This window comes from Puntigrus tetrazona, chromosome 7, assembly GCF_018831695.1.
Source record: "Puntigrus tetrazona isolate hp1 chromosome 7, ASM1883169v1, whole genome shotgun sequence".
NCBI lineage: Eukaryota > Metazoa > Chordata > Actinopteri > Cypriniformes > Cyprinidae > Puntigrus > Puntigrus tetrazona.
In genome coordinates, this window is record NC_056705.1 from 37,376,451 (window position 1) to 37,395,371 (window position 18,921).

The window sequence follows — 18,921 nt, forward strand, 5'->3', positions numbered from 1 at the left end:
ATATATATATATATATATATACACACACACACACACACACACACACACACACACACACACACACATTGATTAGTAATCATTTCTATGATTTTTTTTTTGTTATGAGATGCAACCAGCAAATCAGATACGGCTGATCTTATCTTTTACATAACTGCAGAAGGCAAATGTATATTGTGTATATTTGTGTTACATAATGACCACACACACCTTTAGGATTTCACATATGAATATGTGTTTTTGGTTAAAACTCCCATAGAGTGCACTCCACATACAGAATAATTCAAAACAAAACATAACCGATGCACCTCTGACTGTTTTTTTCTTCTTCATTTAGAGAACTGCTGTTCTTTAGGATGCAAAGCATACGTGCTCCAGATATAGGCTACCGTGTTTTCCGTGTGTGGATACTTTATAACGCCGCCCGATGGTCGTTTGTGAAATTATCTTATTTGAACACAGACAACTGTTTCAAGAGTTTTTAAAATTTCCAAGTCCCATAGAAGTGCTAGACATTTTCAAAAGTGGCTGAACACTTTTCTAGTCGCTCACTTCTAAAGAAGGCCAATTTATAACAGTTTTTACTCAAATTCAAAAATTCTCTGCATACAAATGTTACTTTTCTTTTTTTCTACATTGATAAAAGTTTTCCTTATGCCACTAAATGGAGAGATTTTAACTTAATGCAGTGCAGTGCATTAAAGTGGTTTCATTATTATTTGATTTTTTAAATGGTTTTATTCAGCAACCCGTTAATCCTCGATTTTACTACGTATGCGTTAAAAAAGTTCGTAGCGTTAAATCAGTAACGTTTTCACTTACAGTCTACGGTAGTCCTTAACTATTAACTTACAAAAAAATCTTATTATAATGTAAGTTGTCGAACTTTTAATGTATGTCCGTCCACGTGCTTATTATGTCACAAAAATGCTTCACACTTCCGGTAGACCCGGCACATCAGCCGTTCCTATTGGCTCTTTTTTGCACTTCCCATAAAACCCCGCGTTGTCATTTCCTTTTCCTTTTCAGCCATTTTCCGCTACAGACGGTACGTGCATTTATTCCGGCTAAATATCGAGTTTATCCGCGTTAATCCTTATGAACTGTTTATCGTAGGATAACATAAGCAGTCCTGCCTTAAAGTGGTATTTGTTTCCTACGCGGACTTGGCTGTATTGCCAGTATTATACATTACCGAGAGATAAAAAGGCCGTTTTAGGACCCAGTACTGTTTCGTACTCTCCATACCCCCGTGTGCTCGGGTGAATATCAGTTTAAAATGTTAAAACAGACCCTCGTGAAACACTCCAGCGTCCGAAAACTCAAATAAAACCTAGATTCAGATAAACGCTTCCTGGCGCGTGTTTTCTGCCGTCTTTTTTTAGCGCCTGGGACCACAAGCATGACACCAGCTAGCATTGTGACTCAGGTGCAGATTTAATAACACTAGCAAAGGCGTGTTACTAGCTTTCACGAGTGTGCAGCTCTTAGTAAAGTTACAAACGCTAACTTCACGCTGACTTGTACGTGAACGTGGAGCAGGAGAGACCGTGCTTATGTTGTACCGTTTGTTTTACATCAGGAGTGAACGACCATGGCTCCCAGCCGGAATGGCATGATTTTGAACCCTCACTTTCATAAAGATTGGCAGAAGAGAGTGCGCACCTGGTTCAACCAGCCCGCCAGAAAGCTCCGCAGGTAACGCAAGTCCCTCCCGACAGGCTTTTATCGCTCCGCGCGAAGCGTCGCCGTGTTTAAATGCGTCTCGCTCGTTTCTCGCTAGACGAAAGGCCCGTCAGGCGAAGGCTCGCCGCATCGCTCCGAGGCCGGTTGCTGGACCTCTTCGGCCGGCGGTCAGGTGTCCGACCATCCGCTATCACAACAAGCTCCGTGCCGGACGCGGGTTCACCCTGGAGGAGTTGAAGGTGAGGTTTAACACGCGTTATTGAGGTTTTTTTTGACGAGTTGGTTCCCCAAATGTGACCCTGGACCACAAAATCAGTCATAAAGGTTTTTTTTTTTTTTATGCATTATTTGAAAGCTGAATAAATAAGCTTTGACGTATGGCTTGTTGGGAGAGGACGGTATTTGGCAACTGTTTGAAAATCTTGAATCTGCAAAACAATCTATATGGTGATAATCACCAGTGACCTTATGGTCACTACGGCTATTGCTACAAATATACCTGCTCTACTTAAAACCGGTGTTGTGTTCCAGGGTCGCAAATCTGAAAATCGTCTTTTTGCCCGCTCTCGCTCTTTGGTTAGCATTTGAAACTTTGAAGGAAACTCCCTCTCTTAAAAATCCAGGTGACCTTAACATATTTATCCAAAAAAGACCAGGTTCATTCACATGAAGGGATACAATCTTATCGCTTCAAAAACACTTGGATTAAACCGTTTTATGTGGTTCGTTTTACAACGCGTTGTTCTTGTTTGGATCTTCCTGTTTTTGTTACCTGGACTTTCAGTGATTGGGCAGAATCCTCTCGAAAAATTGACTTTGGATGGGCGAGAAAATGATGATATTGTGAACTATCCATTATTTCAGACAGTCAAATGATGACAATTCTCCGGAATCTCTGTACTTTGTTGATGACCTCCTTTTGAACCCTTTTTGCTGATGACTGTTGATGCTGAAGTAGTTTATGAGTTCCAGCTTCGACCCAGTCTCACGTCTCCCGTCGCTCTGTGATTTTCTTATGCAGGCAGCAGGAATCAACAAGAAGGTGGCCCGCACCATCGGCATCGCCGTTGACCCTCGCCGGCGTAACCGATCCACAGAGTCTCTTCAGAACAACGTTCAGAGGCTGAAGGAGTACCGCTCCAAACTCATCATCTTCCCCAGGAAGGCTTCTGCGCCCAAGAAGGGAGACAGCACCGTAAGTGACCTCCCTCTCTTCATAACGCTGACCTTTCTTGGGATAAATGTTTTTAAATGAGCTGCTTTATGCGTTCTGAATCACAGCCTTCAATGCATATTTAAAATGCGCACTGGTTTAAAGTGCGGTTTGTTGCAGCTTCAGTGTTTGCAGTCAAATGATGACAATTTCTCCGGAATCTCTGCACATCCTTGATGACTTCTGAACCCTTTTTAGCTGATGACTGCGTGCTCTTTAGCCTTATTCAGAAGTGTAGTGTGTGGTTTTTTTGGTCTGACACTGTTTTGTGTGTAGGAGGAGGAGCTCAAGATGGCTACACAGCTTACTGGACCTATCATGCCCATCAAAAACGTACGTATATTGTCCTATACACTATCATAACTGGTACAGATTTCTGAGGTCTGTTAATATATTCAATACTGACAGTTTAATTTAGTATAATTCTGAAAACATCCATCTTCAGGTCATTGTTGGGGGAAAAAATCTGTATTGGATATGTCTGTTTACTTCTCGTATATTAGAAAATAGTGTAAACCTTTTATTTTTTTTTTAATTGGCCCACATGCCTTTGTCGCCAGTATCACTTCCAGTCAAACACCAGTCGTAGCTTGGTCCAGATATTTAGCCTGTTCATTTTATGTAAGCTGTCAGCTATCACTGATTCACAGTAAGCTGAGGATTTAATTTATGGCCATGAATTAAGATGCTAATATTTTGGCATTGAATGTTGTATTGCCAAAAAAATCTAATTAAATCTGGGCACATTTTGTAGATGCGTGTCTACTTTTTTTCCTCCGTGATACTGAACAAAATTAAACTTACAAATGTAAATTTTTAAATCTTGGTTTCTTTGAATTCTTGAATCATTAGCAGATTTTTATTTTATTTTTATTTTTATTTTTTTTTAAGCTTTTCAGACATTCACGTTGACATTTTAATTCCTTAACTTGCTTCGAGACATTTTTTACTTTAAGTCATGCATTTATTTTCAGAAAACCTTTAATACTCAGGGCAATAAAAGCAAACTATTATGGAACTCTTGATGTGTTTTCCTGCAACTAAATTTTTTATTTTTATTTTTGCAGCCGTACAAGAGAGAGAAGGCCCGGGTGATCTCCGAGGACGAGAAGAACTTCAAGGCCTTTGCCAGCCTGCGTATGGCCCGTGCCAACGCCCGTCTGTTTGGCATCCGTGCCAAGAGGGCGAAGGAGGCCGCCGAGCAGGACCCCGAAAAGAAGAAATAAAACGACTTTGTAAGGAACTGTCAAAAAATAAATGTTTAAAAAAAAAAAATTAAAAAAGAGTCGTTTCTTGGATAAAATCTGCATAGGTTTGTCAGCTTTTAAGATGTTTATGGTATGCATTTTTTTTTTCTCTCTTCCCTAATTGGTTTGTTTTTGCAGAATTGAGTAATCACAGGCATATGTTGAAAGCAGTGGTCAGTCAGAGGTGTCTTCTGTAGGTTCAGTTAGAATCAGAACTAGTTTTCACAAGTTTACGGAGTTGGAGACCTTTGCAGATCTAACATAATCAGGAAAAATGCACAGTGTAAATAAGAGATTGATTGTGTAGTTATTGACTTATCAGGTTTATTTATTAGGACGGTGATAACTGCTCTGGGTGAAAACTCACAACTCCCAACAAACCTGTGTTGGCTGAATATTTAGTAGCTTTTGGTTAAAACACTTGTCATCTCCGTGAATAAAGTGTGTTTTTAAAGTGAATTTGGAGTAAAAAATAAAGCTTCAAAATAAACAATGAAAGTGTTACAACTAAAAAACCTTATAGGTGAGTGAGAATGCCTTTTTTCAATGTTCACCAGAAGATGGCAGTGTTTACCTTTATTGATCTTGTGACTTTTCTGAGTGGTTTATTAATCACATGATTTAGCAATAACTTTTTTTCATTAGATAACTGCTAACTTTATTAAAAGCTGGATGTGAGTGAGGACAGCGTTCAAACGATTCTTCCAGGCCTGAGTTAGTGAGGGACGGTCCGCCCAAAATTTAGAGTAAGAATGAATCATTTAGACACTCATTTCCTTCCAATCCTGAATACGCTTCTCTTTAGAGATGTTTTGTGCAGAACGTTGTGAATCAAACAACACCGAAGACGGCTGATTGTCAATGTGTGGGTGGAGAAGAAAAAAAAAAAAAAAAGACATTTTTAAAAAATGTGTCCACCGAAGAAGGTCTGATTCGCTCAGCTGTTTCGATGCTTATAAATGCCAGCATTTTCTGCCCTGTGGGTGAAGTGGTGATGTCCGGCGGTGGTTTTGGTGGATGAATGGACTGTGGGTGTATTATGCAAACATTGCATTCCCACATCATCATATGCTGCGTGTGAGTTTGAGCAGGAGAATGCATATCTCGGTTCCTGTCAGGGCTGTGTTTTGGTGCTGTCTTTGCCCGTATTGTGTGCCCTGTTGATAAACCCGTTTCTCTGAGGCCTTTGCACACAGACGGTTTAGTGTGGAAACGACCGTGAATGATTGGAGTAATGGTACATTTTCCAGTGCCGAGTGTCGCTGAAACTGAAGCTGAAGTGGCCCAAATCAATTATAAGTGAAGTAAAGGGACCGTTATAATTGGGGCTGTCCACAATCGATGAACCATTGGGATTTTTTCCATGAAAACCTACACATGGATCGATAAACCAAAAATATCTTGACCCGGGGGAGATGAGTGGGGAGATAATCGCGTATGAGGTTACATAAGATGTTAGAGAGTGTGTCCTAGTTACCCTTGTCAGTGGTAAGGGCGGAAAGAGTTAATTTAGACCGCCCGTTAAAACGCTGCAAAATAGGTACCGTTTATGTTTTATATCAAATTAAACCACACGCTTAAAAAAAAAAGCGGTGTTTAATAGAACCTGTTTTTGAAAATATGGTCAATAAAAAACATTCTTTGAAAGTATATATTATCATGATCTATGTGCCTGGTCTTATAATACCTTTTAGACTCTATTAGGGTTTTAAAGAGAACGTGACATTGAACATGAATAAGTGCGTACTGAAATAAAATACGTATAGCGAAGGCCAAGTTCCAGTGAAATATCTTCAAAACAATCATTTGATGTCTTTGCATCCTTCAATATAAGAGCGTTTTACTGTAAATGAGGGCCATTCTCTTTCTTTCTGTGAAAAAAAAAAAGCAGAAATGAGTTTAGAGTCTTAGTCTGACTCTTTGATTTTTTTAAATAAAAGCGATGTTCGTGAAGGCCAAAAGTAGCCATTGTGGACGGAGAGCGTGTCAAAAGTGACTGGTCATGTAAATGCAAGACATTTTCGAGAAAAATATTGCACAAATGTAAGGTTTTCTGCTTGATACTTGTCTTACCGTATTATTTTAATGTATTATCTTAATTATTGATGCACTGGTTTGTGGCGTAAACAGTTTTACTAGTGCAATTTATTTTTCTCGTTATTTCCCTAGTGGCTGATCGGCTGGAAGCCTTGCTCATGAGCTTCCTTGTCGAAGAAAGTGCTTAAAAATGAGGTGGATTTAAAAGGATTTTTTTGGACAGTTACAGGTTCATTACAGGATCATTAAAGAATGGTTCTTCAGCACGCTATGTTTCTAGATAGACCTGTGTGAGGAACCTTTAAATGAACATGTTCTTAGAGTGCTATGCAAGATAAACATTTTATCATGCTGATGTTCAGTTGAACGGGACAGACGTACAAAATGCTCATTTGTACACTCTCTGAACACAAGCTGTCACTGGGGTGGTACCTTTTCAAAAGGTACATGTTTGTACCTAAACGGTCCATTTTGGTATCTTCAAGGTACATATTAGTGCTTAAAGTTTAGATATTTGAACCTAATAGGTACAAAATTGTCTCAGTGACGGCTTTTGTACCTATAAGTCTTAATCAACATATTTAAAGTAGTCTTGGGGAAATACTTTTTTATTATATTTATTTTAAGAAGATGATCATATGCATTCCGCTCAACTTGACGGGAGAAAGCAACGGTTTTGTTGTCAACATCTTGATGATTTGTTTTGTTTTGGGGTTTTTTAAACAACTTTTCGATTTACCGAAGTCGTGTGGATTACTGTGAATCTCATAAGCCGTTTGAACCCATTCACTGCAGTTTCTCCAAATCTGATCTCCAAACCTCATCTTCATCTTGGATGTCTGAGAGCACATCTTCAGCAGATGTTCGTTTTGGGGTGAACGACACATTTAAGCAAACGTGTTTCCTCTTCCTGATGGATACCCTGTACCGTCAGTCCTTCTCACCAGGGTTTTTGATGGAGTGGCTCTTGATGTTCTCTTATAAAGGCGGACAGAATTAGCAGAGCCTGTTTGAGATGATCAGCGCGGTGGCCACAAAGTTCGATTTTGCTAAATAGCACTTTATCTCTGATGAAGCCATTTCCATTCTCTCTCTCTCTCTCTCTCTCTCTCTCTCTCTCTCTCTCTCTCTCTCGACTTTCTGACTGGTGTAACTGTCCTGTCTAAAAAAAAAAATGTGGGTGGGATGAAAAACGTTCTGTAAACACAATAATGGCATTTGTTACATGCATACATGTAGGCGTTTTACTTCTGGGTATGGCTTCAGGCAGCTATAAGCCGTTAATTACTCTTCTTAATTGATTTACAGCCCTTATGTTATATCCTGTCCACATGCATCCACCCTGCTCACTAAACAAATGACAGGAAACTCTCCGCAATTAAACAGGGAATGCCGTTTCTTGTTAATCTCAAAATCTTGTCTGTATTTGTGAAGACAATTATTCAGGACCACTTTCGTCTAAAAGCCCCAGAATAAAACTCTGGTCAGATTCTGAATGATTGCGTTAGTTATCTTAGTAATAACGCGCAAGAATAGTCAATGCTAGTTTCACCACTTTCATCGTTACACCACCGCGCCATTATGCCATCAGAAAAAAATTGCATCAGCCAATAACATAAAAGCATCTCAATAACTCTAGAGCCTTGAACATCTCGCTCGTGTGGTCAGGATAATACTACTCCATTCCCACACTCACATTACTCTGAGATCCTGATTACTAAGCTTTCCGCACCACATATACACAAATAATGAACAAAACAATACGTAGATCGTTTTTTTAATAATGTTGCATGCACTCAGATTGGTGAGGTGTATGGTCAGTCCCTTTCATAAAAATAGTTGAACAAATGATTGAATCCTATATGGACTCTGGACCACAAAACCAGTCATGGTCAGTGTTTTTTCAAACTGAGACGTATATCATCTGGAAGCTGAGCAGATAGCTTTCCATCGGTTTCCTAGGACAGGACAATATTTATATGAAAGTATTTGAATATCTGGAAAAATCACCTGTCCAAATGAAATCCTTGGCAATGCGTATTACTAATCACAAATTTAGTTTGTTTTTATGCATTTACAAGAAATGCAAATATATTCATTGAAAATGATCTAATGACCTTTTTGCGTAAAATTAATAAATATATCATTTTGACCCATGCACTGATTTGTTGGCTATTGCTACAAATAGACATGTGCTACTTGCAGGTGGGAGTCACATCTGATAATAATACAGCAAGAAATTCAGAAGTTAGTTAATGTGGTTAAAAGCACCTTTAGAAATGTTATAATATTAAATTAAAAACTTTCCTTTTAGGAAGTGCATTGCACCGGGAGGAAATGTCAACCATGACAGCCTAGTTAGTGTAGTTTCACTAATAACCGTGACCTTGAGGCTAGCAGTGTCTATAAACTGTACGCACTAACCACATTATTAAGAGTTTATATAAAAAGCAAACTCGGAATTTCACAGTGCCTCGTGCAATCCATGAAATCAGTCTATCAGCCTATGGAGGTCTCTAAACGGCTCCCATATAGGTTATGAATTACTTCTGTACATTCATTCAAGCTTGGGATGCCGATTCTTGCCTAAACTGACGTCAGTGACTGACTTTTTTTCAGCTGAGGCTCTTAAATTCACTCCAATGTAGCTCTTCGACGCAAAATGACGGCAAAGCCGAACCATAGCGCGCGCGGTGGGCATGTGTCAGCCTCTCTCTCTCTCTCCACACACACACACACACACACACACACACATTGAGAGAAGAGAAGCAGCAACAGCAGGTGAGAACCCAGCTCTCTTATTTAGACTTACTAGATTACGTTTGCTGTTAGTCGTCGAGGAATTTGCATGATAATTATTGCTGTTATTACTATTAATAATAATAATTATTACTACCATCAACCCATATGCTGCTTTGCATACGGAGTGTAGTTAGTTAAGCTGTGATTAGGGACAAACCGTTTGGTTGTTTACACGTGATGTCTTTACTCGCGAATCGGTAAAGGATGCAATAAAAATGAATTACGCGCGATAATATTCACGAGAGTTTGATCAATAATAGATCGCATAAAATGCACTGGGGGTTAATTGAGCTGCTAATCAAATGCTGGGTTGCACAGGAGCCAGATTAAGTTTACAGGACCGAAATGCAATCTATGAATCATTTTGTTTAAGATGATGTGCGCTGGATTCCTTGCGTTTAACGGGAAAAGTTTGGCGTATTGGTGTTGCACGCTAAAACTATGTCCCCTTCAGTCACGCAGTAGCCCACGAGCGCCAATTGCACGAAGATCTAGTGATAGCGTTTATTTATTCGCCGTAGCCTGTGATTCTCAACTCGGTTTCAAATGTTAAGCATTTGAAACGAACGCTGGTTCAGACGCACGAGGTAACAGTGTAAGAAAGCTGAGTGGCAGCGCTGATTTCCTCGCTAGGATGGTTGTAGTGAGTGGATGGAGATGTGAGAGGAGCCGTCAGTGATCCGTGCCGCTGAGCCGCGCGCGCCGGAGCGCAACGCAACGCTGCCCGATACGTTTACGCGTCGCTTTTGTCGATTTCAGCTTTCAGTGGGGGGATATCTAGTAGCCTACATCAAACCGGCTATTAACGTTACTGCTTGTGCGATATCCAAATGTGAATTATAGGGCTTGAGCACTATAAAGGAAGTAAAATCAAAAGGTGCGAGGGGTCTTGTAACGACAAAGTTTGATTTAGACGTGTTGCAAAGTTAGATGGCAAGTTAATCCGAGCGCCTGCTTCGAGCTGGATGCAAACACAGTGAAATAACAGAGATGCGATGGATTTCTTTTGACTTTTTTTTGAACGTGGTGTCACGCGCGAAGCGACGCAAAAGAATAAACCGCGTCAGTTTACGTAAAAACATAGGAAGAGCAGCGCAGTGAAAAAAACACGCCGTGGGTGAGCTGCACCTCAGCTGTAGCGACGATGGTTTTAGTATTATAGTCACAGAGCATCGACCGATAAACAGTTCCGTTACTTTTCACACTTGTTTACGGAAAATGTTGAAAATGTAAAGAGAGTTAAAAATTGTGTTTCTCTGTGTAACTGTACAAAGAAGTCAACCGTCTTCAAATTTGACTTTATTAAAGTATCTGTACATTTAAGTAATAGAAATACAGGTAAATATAATGCTTTCAACATAATGTTCAATATAAAATATTAAGAAATCTACACTAGGTTTCTTTTGTCAACTATATCTACTTGTTTCTTTGAAAAAAACCCCTATATGTTTCTTTTTTTTTCTTATATTCTATCTACTTGTTTTCTTAAAAAACCAAAAAAACATGTCTACATGTGGGCTAACTTGTCATAGCACTCACATGATATTGCTCTTTTGTTGATTTTGATTGCTTCTATTGTCTTTATATGTATGTGGCTTTGAAACGTAGGCTAAATAACTAAAATGCAAATGTACCGTAAATGTAAAACTTGTCCAGTGAGCAAGATCTTCTGACTGTCGCGTTAAAGCGTTTGAAAACGATGGGTTAAATCTTTGCCATTGTCTGTAGAGTTGAAACACTGCTCACACGTAAGCCACTTTCAGCTTTCTGTCGGTCATCACAACAGATATGCTTGTCTGACTTCAACCGTTGCAAAATCTAAGTAAGAAAATCCAACGCATGGATGTTCACGTGATCCACTGTGCGTTTTATATAGCTGCTTAGATGAGAAACCTAACCGTGTGTACATTGTACGTTTTGTGCTGACAATGGTTTCGCCGCTTTTGACCATTTATTGGATGTTAAAAGTACATTTAGAAAGCGCATCCTGATGTTCCTTACCCACACATGCCTCTTTCTCACTTAGGAGTCTGTTGTGGAAGAGGCTGTCGACTGAAGATCTCGTCTGGGATTTTGCTGTTGTAATGCTAATGGACATCTCTGATTTACAACATCCCATTTGATCCCTTTAAATCTGAACCACTCCCAGCAGCCCATTCTCCTCTAAAGCGAATCAGACATAGAGATGTCTCTCTGTAGAGAACTTTACGTCGAACTGACAGATATGTTTTAAGACATCCCACATCCTTTGCCATACGCAGAAACAACACAAGGTCACATTAAAAATAGACTCCCTGCATGGGAGAGTCCTGCTTCGATCAAACTGAGGCTTTTAAAGATCAGCCCATTGGCACTGCCGTCTCCCATCTCCGGCTGACCCTCCGCACTCGACTCTCTGTCAGGATGAGTGACTCACAGGAAGCCACGTCCCCGGTGGCTGGCATAGGAGGCCCTGCCGCTTGCGTTTCCAAGGTGGAGCTGCGTGTTTCCTGCAAGTCCCTGTTGGACCGAGACACGCTCAATAAGTCTGACCCCTGCGTCATCCTCATGGTACAGAACCAAGGTCAATGGACTGAAGTGAGTTTTCCTGTTTTTTTCTCCTTTTAGTCTCAGTAGTGGTTTTAACTGCCGTTTGCGAGCTATGTTTGAAGGGCCGTTTGCTGGCTACAGTTAAAGTGCCCCTCTTGTGGGTAATTAAAGGTTAATATTTCGGTTTTGGGAGTCCCAAACAACAAGTTGGCATGCATGGTCAAAAGACACTTTCACTATCTTATAATATGCTTTTACTTTGATCTTTTTTGTTCAGCGACTCCCAAATGATTCATTCAACGATTCATTTTTCCAAAATCCTCTGGTGATTGGTCGGTGTCATTTACAGCAGTGTTTGCGAGCTACAAAAGCAGCGCCTAGTGGCGAAGAATGAATTAGCATTTTCATTTAAACCAAGTCTGTGCGTGTAACAAGTGGGCGGGCAATATGCTAATGATTCATGTTGATGTCAACATGAAACGGCTTGGGACTGCTTTTAAAAACTAAATTTCAGCGATTCAGATGCTACACGGAGCACTTTCAGATTTAGTGTTTTTTAATTCGCTACAGTGTTTTCATTCACGTAGGGCTCTGTTGCACACTGCATGAAAGGTCGTTTTCGAAAATCCATCATGGGGCACTTTAATATCTTTTGGTCTCACTTATTATGCACTAAACAGGCTTAAAAATGCATAGACGAAGTGGCAAAAACCAAATGGTAAACATAAACTTTATATGGACACCTGTTTTCGTCATGGGATAAAAAATACAAAAAGTAATTGCAACTTATAATGAAACAACTATTTATTTATTTATTGTTTTTACCATTTTTTTTATTCCACACTGGAAACAGCTCTTCCATAACGTTTAATAAAGATAATATTGAATAAATGTAGACATTTTTTAAAAATGGCTAGTTTTTAATGTTTTTGTTGTAAACAAAATGTACTGCCTAAAATATCCAAAAACAGGAAATGTGTACTATTTATTGAGAGGCGTGATTATTTACAAATGACTAATTAATGGCTTATTAATGGACATGGCTTATAGGTTTTAAGGCAAAAGTGTCCCCAAAATTAAAGATATATGAGCCAAAAAATAGTTTTTGTTATTTGCATATATTGTAAAGTTAATATTAAGTTACTTTCAAGGCACAATCTTGTCAATAGTGTGGTTTTTGCTCTATTTTGGCATTGGCAAATAGTTTCAAACAAAGCCACAGTAATATACACTGGTGTTTCTTTCCTATTTGAATGGATTTTTTTTTAATGAAACGACTAAGGGGATGATTCAGCGATCCATTTTATAGAAAAGTTCATTTCTGTCACTTCCGGCCAATATATCAGTCTATAAATAATCATAAATAAACACATCTGAATTGTATTTTTTAAATGATAATATTTGTAGTGCTACAGGATCACTGTATCCATTTTTTCTCTTTCTGCTCTTTAGTGATTAGAAGTTAAACGGGTCTAAGTGTTAGGTCTAAGCTTTAGCTTTAGTGATTGCTGGATGGGTATAACTTCAGACTATGCCTTCAGCTGACATTGAGATAGCAGGGCTTGACTGTGAAGGTTGACTGGGCCGCTCAAAGTGCATGTGTGTGGGGGCAGCGGGCACTTTTTGGAATGAACCAAGGCGCAGGGAATTGTCACACAGCAGGAAAGGGCGCTTGAAGCAAAGAGAGCGGCCACTCTGGTGGTTTTTTTTCTCCCCCATATCAAAGCAGTCAGCGTAAGAAAAAAAAAATTATCTGGAGCCACAGCAGTGGTGCTGAAGACAGCTCGGCAAAGCTGCGAAGCTGTCTGCAGCAATGTGTCAGGCTGAAGGATGAAATCTTAATCCCGGGCCCATTATTCCAACAACTGTGCCACGTTCAACATCACAGCGAACAAAGCAAAGGATGCCACCCTGCTTCAGAGTTCATTGCATTCAAAAGATTCCATAAAGAGCGGCCGCATGAAAAGAAAAAAAGAATAAGCTATTGAGATATTATTGTGCACTTTGTTTTCCGAGATTTGTTTGACAATCGTCATGAGCTGAGTATCTTGAAACAACTGATTACCATAATTCATACGCGTCGCACTTCAGATTTTCATGCATATTTCCATGTGCAGGTGATAAAAACAGTGCTCCATCTTAGTCCATTTGAGACTAAATGCAGGGACACTTGTTTTTGCATCTCAAAATTTAAATGTTCAGTTTTCTGCATATTTCAGTACAATTAAGGAGCAGCGGTGCACAAAGATGAGCAGTGTAGGAAGAAAAAATGGTTATGCTCTGCAGCCGTTTCATCAGTGTGGATAAGACAATCATAATGCTAAATGCATTATCTTCACACTGCTTGCCAGTGATTAAGGTTGACTGCAGCAGCCAGTTGTTTAAAAACTGATGGTTTGAAATGCATTATTATGAACATGATTAGTTTTCATCGCAAAGTGTTTGTAACAGTTATACTGATGAGATTTCGGGTGAGTGTGCTCAAAATGACAATTCTGTCATTGTTTCTTCACACTCATGTCGTTCTAAACCCATACGACTTACTCTCTTCTGCGGAACTTGAAAATCTTTTGAAGAAAGATTCAAAGTCAGTACGGTCTAAAAACACCACCGGACGCTATTGACATTTGTCAAAATATCTATCATGGAGGGAACTACACTACACTGTAAAAAATTACTTTAAAATTATTATAAATTACTTTAAAATCGAGGAATTCTACAGTAAAAACCTGTTAAATTATAAACAGTAACTTTCCCATAATATATAATACTGTGAAAAAACCTTTATACACATTTCAAGCAATTTTACAGTGAAATACCGTTTTTGGAAATTAAAAAAAAAAAAAAAAAAAGTACAAGGAAAAAACAAAATGTACCTTCCCAGAATTCCCTGCATTGCGTTATTTTAAATAACTAGGTTTCGTAGTTTTTTTAATCAGTTATGTTTATGCATTTTGTGGTTATCAGTGTATTTCAAAGGTACAAAGAGATTCCAGTACTTCAGTAGGTTGGTATATTAACATTATATCAGTTAATGAAATTATGGTATTAGCTGTAAATTTAGATTAAATTGCTACCATTTTTAATGGAATTTTTTCCCAGTGTATTGCTTTATTGTGATTGCAACATGATTGCGAATGGCTGTGAAATTGAGTTTTGGTTTTGTGGAATCCAGTTTTTCATGTAATCTTCTTTGCATATGAAGATCCGTATTTGACAGCCTTTTTCTTCACAGAATGACAAAATACAGTCACTTAAGCTAAAGAGTTTCTACATACCGACATAGTAGTGCCACTGTAGTTATTTTACTGCACTCATAGACAAAATATAGTTGCTCGCTTTGAATATCATTTGCACGGTTTTACAATTGTCATTTCATTCAAAGAGCAGTCGTATTTATCCAATTAATGATTTCGATCTTTTCCTAGGTATTGGCTTTTACACATGCCAGATTGCTTTCACAGGAGCAGAAAAACATTATAATCACATCCACCTAATATTAGACACAGACATTTTGCCAGAAACATACATGCAAGGCCGTTTTCTTGTCATCGGCATTAATATACTTATTTTTGCCTTGAATGCTTGCCAGGCATTTTTAAGGGATCTTGGCATGCATGTGTAGAAAATGTCAATATAGTCTCATTTTGCACTTTCCCATGTTATTCCCATTAGATACGATGTTTTCATGATGAACTGGAGCATGCTGCATTGATCCACGATCATATTACCAGGCTGCCCAGAATATGATAAGTTAAACATTAGGCTTTAATGTCCTCATGCAAGCGGTGAGCGTTTGAATCGTCACAGCGTGAGACACTAAGTGGGTGCTGTTCTACAATCGCTGAATGTTCAAAGCAACAGATATGTGCGCTATTGTCCTTTTTGCTAAAAGTATTTCGTTTAAATAGCTTAGTGAAGACATTAGGCATTAGACATAATGGAGTCTTTTTGTTAAGACGTCAAGTGGTTTGTAAGAAGCTTACCAAATCTCTGACTGCTGTCAGTTTTTGTTATTTATATCTTCCGAACGCAGTCCCTCCGCAGCAAAGACCAATATGGATTTAAAAAGACGGACTGTTTTTAATATTACTTAGGGCACAAAATGTGAGTTCACTACGTGCATGCGAATGTGCTGCGCTGTAGGAAAACTCGAGTTTAATATTGAGTCCAAAAATTCTCCAGAGAACATCGAAACAGATTTTCGGAAGAAATCACCTGTGCACAGTGCAAGGGTGTTCTGGGTGGTTGCAAAGAAGTAGATCTTAGATGGTTGCTGGGTGTTTTCGGTTATTTGCAACGTTGCTGCTAACTGTATTATGGCATTTTTGGGTTGTTGTCAGGGTGTTAAGCTGGGTTGTTGCTGGGTAGTATGTAGCAGGTATAAGTTCTGGCAAACTGAAAGTGCACACATTAAATGCGTGATTGATTGTGATTTCACTTTTTAATGTTAGTGTGTAAAGTTGCTGTTTGAGCATAAATATCAGCACTGAAAGTTCAATGCAACCTGAGATATCGTCTTTTAAATGTGTGGCAGTTTAATGCCTACAAAAACGACTGGTAAGGAACTAGAAGGAGTTACTTCCCAGGTTCGTTATGTCAAGAACCCAGATAAACCCTGCCCTCTGAAACACGTAACAAAGGGGCGTGGCCATACTCTTCCTCTTCTGTAAAGCAGAGAAAACTAGGGGTGCACGTAATAATCTATTCATACCTAAATTGAGATTTAAGTTTCAAAATGCTTCTAAAGCAGTTCATTCTGTTCCTCACTTCTCCCTGCTCTGCATCGCTCTCTTTCTCTCTCCCTCTCATTTAGAAAACCAGTTTAGCTCCCAACAATGAACTGTTCCATGTACTCTTATTACTTATTACTCTAGACAACGTCACTGTTCACGATACAACTGGAGCGTATGCGCTGACACACTGTCCCACCTGACCAGTCGCATATTTCTGAGAGAGGGGATTCATAAAACCAGGAATCAATTTATCAGTGAAGGGACAGAGCGGTGTAAATAGTTACTGTGTCATATTGCTGGGACATGGCATCACGTTGTGGTAAGGGGCACATTTCCACCGCATGCTTATGGTATTCGGCTAATCACTGTGCACTGGATAGCTGGCCAATCAGATCACACCTCACTTTTTTAGAACGATGAGCTTTGAACAAATAGACCCCGTTTCAGGAGGCGAGGCTTAGAGGACAAACAAAAATGTACAGTATGTGGAAAATAATGTGTTTTTTGCACCTTAAACCACATATTGCATTACACCAAATACTCAGAATAATGTTCTTTTTAGCAACATCATATGACCCCTTTAGGCCTTGAAAACAGACTTCAGCAATGTACAGTCAATGAATGATCACTGTAAAATCCCTTTCATTTCGAAGCAAAAGGTTTGCATTGATTTCCATGGAATGCATCAACTAATAAAATCTGTCAAATGCATAAAAAAAGAAATGCATAAAAGCAGCTGAAACTGCTTGCAATTTGCTTATTTTAACATCTCACAATAATTGAGCGAGAGACATCTTGATAAACTTCTAAATTTCCAGTGTTTCAATGTAGATTCAACACATGTTTTAATGGTTCTGACTGGTCAGAATATAGAGTAATTCCAACACGATGTGAACACAGCAATAATAATAGTCTAAATCCCAAAGTGTACTTCAGTTTTGACATGAATGAATTAGCATGTGAAGAACATGGTATTTCAAGTTATAAAGTATTTGATCAAGTGTATATTACTACTACTACTATATTATCTCTTCTGCTTCACATGGCTTTTTTGAAGTAAACGTGCTCAGTTGCTCACCTGGTATGGCACTACATATGAAACAGAAAAAAAACATTTAAAGTCTTGTGGAAGCAAACTAAAATGGAATGGTTCCTTCAGCATTTTTTGATCTTTTAATATCACATTTGCTTTTGTTGACACTATTGGTAAGATTTAGTTTAGCATGGTGCGTTATATTCAAATTCAATAGAGCATTTCTAAACTACCGCAATACATAACATAACAAAACACTGTCAAAATCACGTCTGAAAACTCACATTTGTTTTTGGATCAAACTGAACACGCTTTTTCCACTCACGGCACATGACAGCGTCTCAAAATGTCCAAGAGCCAACATTTTTCAATGAGCCTGGGCTGGCATATTGAGACGTAGCCATTGGTAACTGATTCTGTCCATGTGGATTTTTGTCTCTATGTTGTACCAAGTGCTTCTCTGATGTTCTTAAACTATTAGGTGTTCCACTATCTGCTCATGCAGCACCTATCAATGGGGAAGTGCCATTGTCATGCAAATCAAGAGCTAAAATTGAGTGGGAGCTAAGCCTACTCATATCTCTCTTTGCACTCCTTTTCACTTACTCTCTCTCTCTCAAGGTGAACACTACATAGTATGTGTAAATATAGCATAATATTCTAAGACCCTCATGAACCTCCCGTGTAATCTCTACAGCTCCCTCAGGATACATACATCACTTCCTTTCTCTCACTGCTTCTCTTAAACATCTTAAAGCTGCCACTGTAAGGGGTAAAGAGACAAACTCCGGCTCATTTAACAGCTCCGTTTAACTCACTATGAGGTTCTTCGAGTTGACAATAAGATCAAAAGTCTTTTCCTCTTGGTTTCCTTGCTCTCTGTATTTGAAGTTACGCTGAACGAAACAAAAGTTTGACACATTTGTTTACTCAAAGCTTTTGACAGTCAGAAATGTTAGCAAAGAAGCTTAATATGGTGATAAGTCTGAACTAGCAGTGAGCAATGAGTGGTAGGTTGATAAAAGCTCAATTGAGAAATCCACTTAAAAGTACGCAGCCTGTCACCTCACCTCACCTCACCTGATAACTTGAGTAAACAAGTTAATTGGAAGGTTGACGGCATAATAATTTCCGTTCAAGTTTTTCTTGTCATCATGAGTTGTATGCAATCCAGGTTTGGCTGCTTACCTGAACTGACCCAGCCAAATCCTGAAAAACAGAGTTTTCAAACTAGACCTGGCTATTGGGAACGTGTCTGATTTCTGTATGTTGGCAGGGTGGCCGTACCGTAACTGGGGAGTTCTGTAACAAAATGGTTTTCCAGCAGCAGATGTACTTGGAATTGATAAGAGGTCTGCTTCCCTGTGATTGGAGGAGCAGCGGGAGGCAGTCGGGTGTTTGCTGTGATAGCAGAGACTCCAGTATGAACTAGCTGTAGCCTATATAAGGGTTCAGAAACCATTCGGCCAGCACGGTATTATAGTAATCTAGTCGGAAGGTTATTGCATATAATAGTTTCTCAGATGCTGTACGTCTGTAATGCTCCTCAAAGGTTATATTATTAATATTCCTGCAGAACAGCAAATTTTTAACCTCCCATGTTGAAGGTGTCTATTTAAGTCTAAATAATCCAGTGGTAGA

At 39.0% G+C, this 18,921-nt stretch overlaps 2 protein-coding genes and 2 non-coding genes across 4 annotated transcripts in view; all 4 read left to right on the top strand.

Annotated features, from left to right (window-relative positions):
• The first annotated feature begins 1,006 nt into the window (after positions 1 to 1,006).
• Positions 1,007 to 4,172, top strand: rpl13 (ribosomal protein L13). Its single transcript, XM_043244671.1, has 6 exons — positions 1,007 to 1,045; positions 1,580 to 1,695; positions 1,781 to 1,922; positions 2,705 to 2,878; positions 3,173 to 3,229; positions 3,964 to 4,172. Exons 2-6 carry the CDS (start codon positions 1,592 to 1,594, stop codon positions 4,120 to 4,122), a joined length of 636 nt encoding a protein of 211 aa, XP_043100606.1. The 5' UTR covers positions 1,007 to 1,045; positions 1,580 to 1,591; the 3' UTR covers positions 4,123 to 4,172.
• LOC122349834 lies at positions 2,557 to 2,643 on the top strand. The gene has a single exon (XR_006251527.1). It is a non-coding gene; the product is annotated as a small nucleolar RNA MBII-202 (small nucleolar RNA).
• LOC122349833 lies at positions 3,037 to 3,117 on the top strand. Its single transcript, XR_006251526.1, has one exon. It is a non-coding gene; the product is annotated as a small nucleolar RNA MBII-202 (small nucleolar RNA).
• Positions 4,173 to 8,836: 4,664 nt separating the features above from the next.
• cpne7 (copine VII) overlaps positions 8,837 to 18,921 on the top strand; it is a 52,361-nt gene continuing 42,276 nt past the window's right edge. Inside the window, exons 1-2 of the mRNA XM_043244670.1 lie at positions 8,837 to 8,961; positions 11,009 to 11,559. Of these exons, the coding sequence (XP_043100605.1) occupies positions 11,281 to 11,559 (279 nt within the window). The 5' untranslated portion in view covers positions 8,837 to 8,961; positions 11,009 to 11,280. The remainder of the gene's footprint in view (positions 8,962 to 11,008; positions 11,560 to 18,921) is intronic.